Source organism: Ranitomeya imitator, chromosome 6, assembly GCF_032444005.1.
Source record: "Ranitomeya imitator isolate aRanImi1 chromosome 6, aRanImi1.pri, whole genome shotgun sequence".
In the NCBI taxonomy this organism is placed as follows: Eukaryota; Metazoa; Chordata; class Amphibia; order Anura; family Dendrobatidae; genus Ranitomeya; species Ranitomeya imitator.
Window position 1 is genome coordinate 555,220,562 of NC_091287.1, and position 12,383 is coordinate 555,232,944.

General features: G+C 45.3%; 1 protein-coding gene across 2 annotated transcripts in view; it reads left to right on the plus strand.

Moving 5' to 3' along the window:
• Positions 1 to 12,383, plus strand: part of LOC138643166 (adhesion G protein-coupled receptor B1-like) — a 572,016-nt gene that overhangs the window by 231,326 nt on the left and 328,307 nt on the right. For both annotated transcript variants that reach the window (XM_069731992.1, XM_069731993.1), the window contains exons 5-7: positions 9,966 to 10,130; positions 11,041 to 11,205; positions 11,315 to 11,479. In XM_069731992.1, the coding sequence (XP_069588093.1) occupies positions 9,966 to 10,130; positions 11,041 to 11,205; positions 11,315 to 11,479 (495 nt within the window). The remainder of the gene's footprint in view (positions 1 to 9,965; positions 10,131 to 11,040; positions 11,206 to 11,314; positions 11,480 to 12,383) is intronic.

Here is a 12,383-nt window from a genome sequence, read left to right on the forward strand (position 1 = left end):
TAGAGGGCAGAGTCAGCAGAGTCATCTCATTATCCTTAGAGGGCAGGGTCAGCAGAGTCATCTCATTATTATTAGAGGGCAGAGTCAGCAGAGTCATCTCATCATTAGAGGGCAGGGTCAGCAGAGTCATCTCATCATTAGAGGGCAGGGTCAGCAGAGTCATCTCATCATTAGAGGGCAGTGTCAGCAGAGTCATCTCATTATCCTTAGAGGACAGGGTCAGCAGAGTCATCTCATTATTAGAGGGCAGGGTCAACAGAGTCATCTCATCATTAGAGAGCAGGGTCAACAGAGTCATCTCATTATTATTAGAGGGCAAGGTCAGTAGAGTCATCTCATAATTAGAAAGCTGGGTCAGCAGAGTCATCTCATTATCATTATAGGGCAGGGTCAGCAGAGTCTTCTTATTATATTTATGGGGCAAAGGTAATATAATCCTCTCATTGTTATAGGGTGGAGATCGTACAGACCCTCCCTGATGATGGATGTGCGTTTTTCCCTCCTGCAGCCTGTATTAGTCTATGGACACTGTTTATATTACTGCTGCCATAATGGCGGCATACACCCGGCTGCACGGTCTATATAGACAATATGGGAAGGAATAGGCTGCCTCCGAGTGCAACCACAAAGAGGAAATTGGAGCATCTCCCAATAGAAACAAGCAAAAAATGGGCGTCCGTGAGCAGATGAGGCGGCGGCATTTCTTATTACTGCTTATTAGAATATTGAAAGATTGGTAAAATTGTTACTATGTCACAAACAAATGAAAATCTGTCCTGGCCGGTAATGAGACCGACCCGGCGCCAACACTCAATGAAGAACTGAGAGGACAGGAAACATAATAAATGGTGACCTTGAATTGTCACCTGGGCTCCAATTTCATCTCGACTTCTTGATGATGGCGGATCTCACAGGAGCCTTATAAAAGGGATGTTAATTCTGGTGGTGATCTATCACATATGTAATATATATCTGTGTGATAAATGTTAAGTGGTCCATGCTGACCTTCATCTATGGGAATAATGGAATGCCGCTCGGGGTGATGGAACTGACAATAAGTGACGTCGACGCTCCTTTACTTTACGCCGTACTTCCACTTTAAATAAAAAATAATTTAATATTCAGTAATCTGTTAAAGGTTAAATATGGCTCAGATTTATTTTTTTTTAATACAAGTGGTTTAATGGTTACTTGTATTTTTCAACAAACTTTACGTCAATGAATACTTCAATTGAACAGAAGAAACTTTGTAACCTCTAAATTGCAGAGAAATCTGCTTTTCTCTTGACTTCTGCAAACTGAGCTCATCGTTCACTCTGAAAAGCCGCTAACAATCCATCCAGCTCAAAACGAGATAGAAGATTCATTCACTGAGGGATCAGATTACAGCTGCCTCTTCATACCTGGATTCACAGCTACTCTGCTCAGTGCTTCTGGACATGTGCTGCATAGAGAGAAGAGAGCAGAAGTCCCTCATATCTGGGTGTGCTGTGTATAGAAGACATTATAAGAGCTGGTCTACACCTACTAGCTCAGAGACAACTGAAAGTGAGGATAAAACTGATGAAAAATGTAGGATAACGTCATGTAATGACCAGAAATAGTGTTACTATCTCTCGTGTACACACAGGATGGCTTATTCTTAAAAGTCACCAGAAATTAGATATGGGGCTCTCTCATGACGGATTCCTTTCTGCGGCAGAACAGGGCAACGCTATGATTGGATGACGCTTTTTTTAATAATGGGGTATATAGACAGGGGTTATCTTCATGAGACAACCCTTTCAGTTAATGTATGGTCTCTATTTCAGCCTTTTGACTTTCTCTATCCTCTGACTCCGATTTCCGACAGTAGATTAAGCTGAATCTGAAGATTTGGGATTAATTTTCTGCTGAAATATAATAATGTTTAAATTGTCAGTGATACAATTCATAAAAAGTAGGAAATAAAGTATAAAGTAAGAGAATATAGCGTTGTTTGTCATACTGTACAATATATTCCAGTATTTCATCTATGATGACACGAGAGGCGGATTTCCCACATGAAGGCACGAGATTTTACAATAGTCTCCAGCGCCCCCTACGGGCCGGTGAGTGATTTCTGCAGCAATCGTTTGGGATCTTCATACTTTGTCTCTTCAGTAACGAGTCCCAACATATCATAACCACAATTTACAGCAGGTTTAAAGAGTTATTCTCCAAAATTCAAGTTAGGTATAGAGGAAAATGGGTTTACGATTGCAGGGACCCCCAGCGATCCTCCCAGATTGGAGCTCTGCTGCCTCTGCTGCCCCATTCATTGCATTGTCTGCTCCATTCATTATCTGTCGGACCACCGAGTATAGCGCTCAGCCACTGAAAGAAGGGGGGCATCCATTCTCTGGATTCCTGAGCAATAATGCCCGGATGGCTGAGCGTCCATAGGCATCCTATGGAAAGAGGACAACTTGATTTTTTGGAATAACCCTTTAAAAGGTTATTCCCATCTTCATGAATGGACATTGTTTTTACCCCACAAACACTTTTGCAATTTACAGTATTTTTTTCTGTGTTTACTGCTTGTTGCCAAGGAGACCGACCACCGCAGCAATTATGGGCAGCTTCAAAACAACTCAATAGAAAACATATTGTCAAGCACTGCGCTTGTTCTGCTGTCTGGCAGCGGTGGTCGGTTTCCAAGGTGCAGACGCCGCTCGTTCAATGGATGCTCCACACAAAAGTGCAGACGCCGCTCGTTCAATGGATGCTCCACACAAAAGTGCAGACGCCGCTCGTTCCATGGGTGCTACACATAAAAGTGCAGACGCTGCTCGTTCCATGGATGCTGCACACAAAAAGTGCAGACACCGCTCTTTCCATGGGCGCTCAACATAAAAGTGCAGACGCCGCTCGTTCCATGGGCGCTACACATAAAAGTGCAGACACCGCTCATTCCATGGACGCTCCACATAAAAGTGCAAGCACTGCTCGTTCCATGGACGTTCCACACAAATGTGCAGACGCCACTCGTTCCATGGACGCTCCATACAAAAGTGCAGACGCTGCTTGTTCCATGGACGCTCCACACAAAAGTGCAGGCGCTGCTTGTTCCATGGACGCTCCACACAAAAGTGCAAACACCGCTCGTTCCATGGATGCTCCACACAAAAGTGCAGACGCCGCTCGTTCCATGGGTGCTACACATAAAAGTGCAGACGCTGCTCGTTCCATGGATGCTGCACACAAAAAGTGCAGACACCGCTCTTTCCATGGGCGCTCAACATAAAAGTGCAGACGCCGCTCGTTCCATGGGCGCTACACATAAAAGTGCAGACACCGCTCATTCCATGGACGCTCCACATAAAAGTGCAAGCACTGCTCGTTCCATGGACGTTCCACACAAAAGTGCAGACGCCACTCGTTCCATGGACGCTCCATACAAAAGTGCAGACGCTGCTTGTTCCATGGACGCTCCACACAAAAGTGCAGGCGCTGCTTGTTCCATGGACGCTCCACACAAAAGTGCAAACACCGCTCGTTCCATGGATGCTCCACACAAAAGTGCAGACGCCGCTCGTTCCATGAACGCTCCACACAAAAGTGCAGACGCCGCTTGTTCCATGGGCGCTCCACATAAAAGTGCAGACGCCGCTCTTTCCATGGACGCTCCACATAAAAGTGCAGACACCGCTCGTTCCATGGACGCTCCACATAAAAGTGCAGACGCCGCTCGTTCCATGGGGGCACTACACATAGTGCAGACGCCGCTCCTTCCAAGGACGCTCCACATAAAAGTGCAAGCGCTGCTCGTTCCATGGACGCTCCACACAAAAGTGCAGACGCCGCTCGTTCCATGGATGCTCCACACAAAAGTGCAGACGCCACTCGTTCCATGGATGCTCCATACAAAAGTGCAGACGCCGCTTGTTCCATGGATGCTCCACACAAAAGTGCAGGCGCCGCTTGTTCCATGGACGCTCCACACAAAAGTGCAAACACCGCTCGTTCCATGGACGCTCCGCACAAAAGTGCAGATGCCGCTCGTTCCATGGACGCTCCACACAAAAGTGCAGACGCCGCTTGTTCCATGGGCGCTACACATAGTGCAGACGCCGCTCCTTCCAAGGACGCTCCACATAAAAGTGCAGACGCCACTCATTTCATGGACGCTCCACATAAAAGTGCAGACACATCTCGTTCCATGGACGCTCCACATAAAAGTGCAGACGCCGCTCGTTTCATGGACGCTCCACATAAAAGTGCAGACACATCTCGTTCCATGGACGCTCCACATAAAAGTGCAAGCACTGCTCGTTCCATGGACGTTCCACACAAAAGTGCAGATGCCACTCGTTCCATGGACGCTCCATACAAAAGTGCAGACGCTGCTTGTTCCATGGACGCTCCACACAAAAGTGCAGGCGCTGCTTGTTCCATGGACGCTCCACACAAAAGTGCAAACACCGCTCGTTCCATGGATGCTCCACACAAAAGTGCAGACGCCGCTCGTTCCATGGGTGCTACACATAAAAGTGCAGACGCTGCTCGTTCCATGGATGCTGCACACAAAAAGTGCAGACACCGCTCTTTCCATGGGCGCTCAACATAAAAGTGCAGACGCCGCTCGTTCCATGGGCGCTACACATAAAAGTGCAGACACCGCTCATTCCATGGACGCTCCACATAAAAGTGCAAGCACTGCTCGTTCCATGGACGTTCCACACAAAAGTGCAGACGCCACTCGTTCCATGGACGCTCCATACAAAAGTGCAGACGCTGCTTGTTCCATGGACGCTCCACACAAAAGTGCAGGCGCTGCTTGTTCCATGGACGCTCCACACAAAAGTGCAAACACCGCTCGTTCCATGGATGCTCCACACAAAAGTGCAGACGCCGCTCGTTCCATGAACGCTCCACACAAAAGTGCAGACGCCGCTTGTTCCATGGGCGCTCCACATAAAAGTGCAGACGCCGCTCTTTCCATGGACGCTCCACATAAAAGTGCAGACACCGCTCGTTCCATGGACGCTCCACATAAAAGTGCAGACGCCGCTCGTTCCATGGGGGCACTACACATAGTGCAGACGCCGCTCCTTCCAAGGACGCTCCACATAAAAGTGCAAGCGCTGCTCGTTCCATGGACGCTCCACACAAAAGTGCAGACGCCGCTCGTTCCATGGATGCTCCACACAAAAGTGCAGACGCCACTCGTTCCATGGATGCTCCATACAAAAGTGCAGACGCCGCTTGTTCCATGGATGCTCCACACAAAAGTGCAGGCGCCGCTTGTTCCATGGACGCTCCACACAAAAGTGCAAACACCGCTCGTTCCATGGACGCTCCGCACAAAAGTGCAGATGCCGCTCGTTCCATGGACGCTCCACACAAAAGTGCAGACGCCGCTTGTTCCATGGGCGCTACACATAGTGCAGACGCCGCTCCTTCCAAGGACGCTCCACATAAAAGTGCAGACGCCACTCATTTCATGGACGCTCCACATAAAAGTGCAGACACATCTCGTTCCATGGACGCTCCACATAAAAGTGCAGACGCCGCTCGTTTCATGGACGCTCCACATAAAAGTGCAGACACATCTCGTTCCATGGACGCTCCACATAAAAGTGCAAGCACTGCTCGTTCCATGGACGTTCCACACAAAAGTGCAGATGCCACTCGTTCCATGGACGCTCCATACAAAAGTGCAGACGCTGCTTGTTCCATGGACGCTCCACACAAAAGTGCAGGCGCTGCTTGTTCCATGGACGCTCCACATAAAAGTGCAGACGCCGCTCGTTCCATGGACGCTCCACATAAAAGTGCAGACGCCGCTCGTTCCATGGGGGCACTACACATAGTGCAGACGCCGCTCCTTCCAAGGACGCTCCACATAAAAGTGCAAGCGCTGCTCGTTCCATGGACGCTCCACACAAAAGTGCAGACGCCGCTCGTTCCATGGATGCTCCACACAAAAGTGCAGACGCCACTCGTTCCATGGATGCTCCATACAAAAGTGCAGACGCCGCTCGTTCCATGGACGTTCCACACAAAAAGTGCAGACGCCACTCGTTCCATGGACCTTCCACACAAAAGTGCAGACTCCGTTCATTCCATGGACGCTCCACTACTGACGCTGACCGCCGATACCACTGTTGTAGCCACACTGCAGACTGCGACACGTACAGGGCAAAGACCTTTATGTTTTTCACACTTTTTAAGACTTAAAATGTAAAAGTAGGAAAATTAAAAAAAAAAAAAAGTAACAAAAATCCTGAAATTTGGCTGAGGTGACAGACGCTTGTGTCCCACGTTCTCCCGCATTCGCAGGCACTATGTCATGTCTCACGCTGAGGAACAATGCGCGGGTTATTTGTAGCTTCTATTAAATTGCGGATTCCTTTTGAGGTTTATAATTGCGGATTGTGGCGGTATTTTACATTTCATCGTAAGCACCAAATATGTGAATGTTGAATGAGGCTCTCAATTACGTCTCCCGGCTGCACCTTCCCGGGGAACAATGTTATTACTGGTATATATTTACATAGTAATTACAAAAGGATGGTTGTCATGGTGACACGCCATCGGCCACTGCTTGGGGGGGGTAACCTGCGGATACATACCATAAGCTTAGGTGTTTGATACATTGTATGAGCATCGGAAACTTCACACTTTCTCACGCAATACTTTTTTTTTAATATATATATCTTTATATATTCTCTATTTTTACTTACATTTATTTTTCCTTCATTGGCAAACATTTTATTTCCTTTTTTGTTCTATTTATTTTTTTTTTTTTACTTACTTTTTGTTGATTTTATCAGCATAGTATATCTTATTTGTGTTTTCAGAGATTACGGTATTATCTTTTACTAACAGTTGAATGTTTGTTTTATTGATGCTTTACTTTACGGCTATGATTATATTTACATTCTTCGTACTTTTTTATCTATATTTTTATGATTTTTTTTTCTGTTTTACTTTTATTTTTTTTTATCCAAACTAACAAATAAAATAGTAACTAAACTTTTCTTGTTTTTTTTTTGCTATTGTTGTTAGTGTTATTATTATTATTTTATTATTATTACTAGTACTAGATGGTGGCCCGATTCTAACGCATCGGGTATTCTAGAATATGTATGTAGTTTATTTATGAAGTTTCCAGAATAATGCAATTTATACATAGGATTGGTCCGGCCGGGCGCAACCAATTAGCAAAGCGTGGTTCAAATTCCACGCCAATTCGAGGTCGGACTGCATCTGTCGCTGATTGTTCGCGGCTGACCGGGCGTGACCAATCACTGAAGCCAGGGCCGGCTCCAGGTTTTTGAGGGCCCCGGGTGAAAGAGTCTCAGTGGGCCCCCCTCTTTAACACATACCACGATTCATGATGCACAGATACAGCAGAGAAATATAGCACAGCCAAGTAGCATATTACACAGCCCACATAGCATATAGCACAGCCACATAGCATATAGCACAGGCCACGTAGTATATAGCACAGGTCTCATAGTATATGACACAGCCCACGTAGCATAGAACACAGCCCACGTAGCATATAGAACAGTAACGTAGCATATAACACAGCCACGTAGCATATAGCACAGCCATGTAGTATATAGCACAGCCACGTAGTACATAGCACAGCTCACGTAGTATATAGCATAGCCCATGCAGTATATAGCACAGCCCACGCAGTATATAGCACAGCCCATGCAGAGTATAACACAGCCCACGCAGTATGTAGCACAGCCCACGCAGTGTATAACACAGCCCATGTAGTACATAGCACAACCCACGTAGTATATAACACAGCCCACGCAGTGTAGAACAGCCCACGTAGTATACGGCACAGCCCATGCAGTGTATCACACAGCCCCCGCAGTATATAACACAGCCCATGTAGTATATAACACAGCCCACGTAGTACATAACACAGCCCATGTAGTATATAACACAGCCATGTAGTATATTGCCCAGCCATGTATATTGCACAGCCCACGTATTATATAGCACCGCCCACTTAGTATATAACACAGCCACATAGTATATAGCACAGTTCACATAGTATATAGCACAGCTTATGCAGTATATAACACAGCCACGTAGTATATTGCCCAGCCACGTAATATATTGCACAGCTGCGTAGTATATAGCACAGCTCATGTAGTATATAGCACAGCTCAAGTAGTATATAGCACAGCCCACGAAAAAAATAGCACAGCTCACGTAGTATATAGCACAGCTCACGAAGTATATAACACAGCCACGTAGTATATTGCCCAGCCACCTAATATATTGCACAGCCCACAGTATATAGCACAGAGACGCAGTATATAACACAGCTCACGCAGTATATAACACAGCCCGTGTAGTATATAACAGCCCACATAGTATATAGCACAGTGATGTAGTATATAGCATAGCACAGAGACGCAGTATATAACAGCCCACTCAGTATATAACACAGCCCACGTAGTATATAACACAGCGATGTAGTATATAGCACAAACCACGTAGTATATAGCACGGAGACGCAGTATATAACACAGCTCACACAGTATATAACACAGCTCACATAGTATATAACAGCCCATGTAGTATATAGCACAGAGACGTAGTATATAACACAGCCCATGCAGTATATAACACAGCCCACACAGTATATAACAGCCCACATAGTATATAACACAGCCCACGTAGTATATAGCAATATGGGCACCATATCCCTGTTAAAAAAAAAGAATTAAAATAAAAAATAGTTATATACTCACCTTCTGGCGGCCCCCGGATTCAGGCGAGGCGTTTAGCGATACTCCTCGCGACGCTCCGATCCCAAGAATGCATTGCGGTCTCGCGAGATGATGATGTGGCGGTCTCGCGAGACCACTACATCATCATCTCGCGAGACCGCAATGCATGGCCCGGAGCGTCGCGAGGAGCGGGAAAGGCGCCGGAAGGTGAGTATATAATGATTTTTTATGTTTATAAATTATTTTTAACATTAGATCTTTTTACTATTGATGCTGCATAGGCATAACGAGGTGTAACGCAGCCATTAACCATGTGTGAGTGCTGACTGGAGGGGAGTATGGAGGGGGCACTGACAGAGAGTAGGAAGGGGTGAATTCGTGGCCGGACTGTGCCCGTCACTGATTGGCCGGCCGCGCCCAATCAGTGACTCGGGATTTCCGTGACAGACAGACATACAGACGGAAGTGCCCCTTAGACGATTATATATATAGATTATTGTTAATATATATATTTTTTAGTATTATCACTAATATTGCTATTATTATTGGAATTATTATATTATTTAGTTATTATTGATGATGATAATAATTATTATTATTTTATTTATGATTATTATTATTGTATTATTATTATTATTATTATTTTTATTATTGATAAATTTATTATTGTTAATATTATATTTTTATTCTTGTTATTATTTCTTTATCCTGTAGGCATTGTAAAAGTTATGAATTTCTGTAATATCATAAACTTAACCTTCATAACCTTATTTTCCATTCTTGTCTCCTCTATATTATGCTGCCGTGCTGCATTATTGCCCAGTTCATGCTCCTTTAGAAGCTGCTTTCACTTGCTGCTCTATGAGAATCAGTAGACTGTGTTTAGTCTGTGTACAAGACTTTCCCTGTCTGAGCATGCGGGTGGTGAGCATAGAGGCTCAGACTGGGTAAGTTGCATGTACAAACTGAGTACAATGAACAGATTCTTGCTGAGTAGCAGTTAAAAGCAGTTTGTAAAGAAGCTTGAACTTTACATTATAAAAAGACAGCAGCAAAGTATTCAGGAGAAAAGGAAGCAAAATGAGGCAATGTAATATACTACAAACAATCATGACTTTGCAAAACCTGGAGGATAATTAAACAACTAATTAAAAAAAACGTTTAAGAGTATGTTCACACACCACGTTTTTGACATGTTTTTCTCTTGACCTCTACGGTGTATGTTCTCTGTTTCCACAGTGCACGGGACCTGGGACGAGTGGTCGCCCTGGAGTCTGTGCTCATCAACGTGTGGAAGAGGTTACCGGGAGAGAACCCGAACTTGCAATCCGCCGCAGTTTGGGGGTGAAGAATGCAAAGGACCAGAGAAACAGACCAAGTTCTGCAACATCGCCTTATGTCCTGGTGAGGAAATCGATCTCTCCTGCTGTGCAGATGTAGCAGAGCTGGAAGCGTTGCGTTTTTCAGTTTGACATTATTGGGTTTAATACTGCATTTATTGTGCTGTATGTAGCAGAGCTGAGTGGTGAGGTAGCAGAGCTGGATTTGCTTTAGGTAGCAGAGCTACATTTGTTGAATGCAGCATAGGTTACCTAGTCAGGTGAAGAAGTGCGGGGGGTGACGTGCAGCACAAGCCCTGATCAGACCTCAGATACAAAGAGGCGGATTTCTTAGTAACTTTCTTAAATAGTGCAAAGTTAATGAATCTTTTTTTTTTCTTTTAATTATTGATCAGCTTTTACAAAGTTTTGTGTCTTTCTAATGTGATTGTTTACCTTATTTTGCTTCATTCTTTCTCCGTGAGAGCTGAAAGTGCTGTTTTAGCTGCTTAGGTTATGCTCCTTTAAAAGCTGCTTTGAACTGCTGCTGTCGTAAGAATCTGTGCTCATGAATTACAAACACTGATGCTGTCTAAGCATTCAGGAGGGGAGCAGAGACGCTCACACAGGGGAGTGCATGTAAATAGCGTATGGATAGACTCTTTCTAGAGCAGCAGTTCAAAGCAGCTTCTAAAGGTGCATAAATTAGGCAGATAAAACAACACTTTCAGCTCGGTTTCAGGGAGAGGGATGCAGAATGAGAGAATGCGGTGTATTACAAACACTCATGACTTTCAGAGGTTAATTAACAAAAGTTCAGTCCTTTTGATAACTCTCCAAGGTCACTTTGAGTTATACATATGGCTGTACATGGGACTGCATTATCCCACCTCATTGTAGTGCACACACCATGCAGCTTGGAAGACTGTCGACGGACTCAGCTCTGCTACATCATTAGCTGGTACTTGTGGTGACTGCTCAGTGTCTTCCCGTAGTGGACGGTAACTGGAACGAGTGGTCCGGCTGGAGCGCCTGCTCCGCTACCTGCTCCAATGGGACTCAGAAGAGGATCCGGGAGTGCAACGGACCGTCGTACGGCGGCTCGGAGTGTCACGGCCAGTGGTCGGACGTACGAGACTGCTTCATCACAGAGTGTCCAGGTAACAGTTAAACGTTAACTCTATATAGATAGATGGGATTTTTCAAGTGCAGCTTTGGGGGTGACTGGAGTATTCTGTTACGTCACTTAATGATGGCTTCTTCTTCCAGTGGATGGAAAGTGGCAGCTGTGGGGCCAGTGGGGGAGCTGCAGCAGCACGTGTGACGGCGGGGTGCAGCGGAGGGAGCGCAGCTGCTACGGACCCTTATATGGAGGGGAAGCGTGCAGCGGCCAATCAGAGGAGAGCAAGCCGTGCAACGAGAAGAAGTGTCCAGGTAGGGACCCCACTAAGGGAATGATGGGGGGAGTAGTACATAGTGCACATAATATATGCATGCAGGGGAAGTGATGTCCCGTGCCGGGAGATGATGGGTGTACTCCTCCCCCGCACTCACCTGGTGCACATCACCTGCCTTCACTATCGCTGACAAGTGACTGAGCCGCCATCACTGCTGTCAGCTGGAAGGTCTGCAGCAAGTACCGGCATTATACCGCCATGGTAGAGAGGTGCGAGACCACCGCAGTCCGAGAAAGCAATATAGAATAGTATTACCGTATAAAAGTTCTGTATAGCAGTAATGTTTGGTAACGATATGATTGTATTATTTCAGCACTGTATGACGGGATTATTTTCAGTATATGGCTGTAATATTTCCGTATTGTATACTGGTTGTATAATGAGCCCTGTATGGTGGTATTATTTCAGCGCACTGTATGGCAGGAATGTTCGGTTACTCTATGGGAGTCTGTTTGCCATTATATAGCAGCATTATTTCTTCACTGTATGGTGTTGTTATAACTATATAGAATAAGTCTTTTAGCACTGTGTGGCAGCTTTTAGCATTGGTTTTGGGCACTGGGTGAGCGGTGTAGTATTTGAGAGCTGTAGGAAATGTTATTTCATTCCCTTGGGGCGACCTGTACAATATATAAACTCCTAACGTGTAAGGCCCCCATCAGTGTTATCGGTGTGGCGGTATTATTTCATCATTTTTGGCAGTATTATAACTTTACTTTATCTTAGTTTGAAGTGCTCAATGAAGATAATATGCTCACAGCAGCGCAGAGTATTTCAGAACAGGAGTGATATTTAATGTTGTTTGATAGGATTTCTGTAGTTTGTTCACCCGTCCTAAAATGATTGGAAATATTCTGCAGTTTTCCTATGGTTTTAGTGTA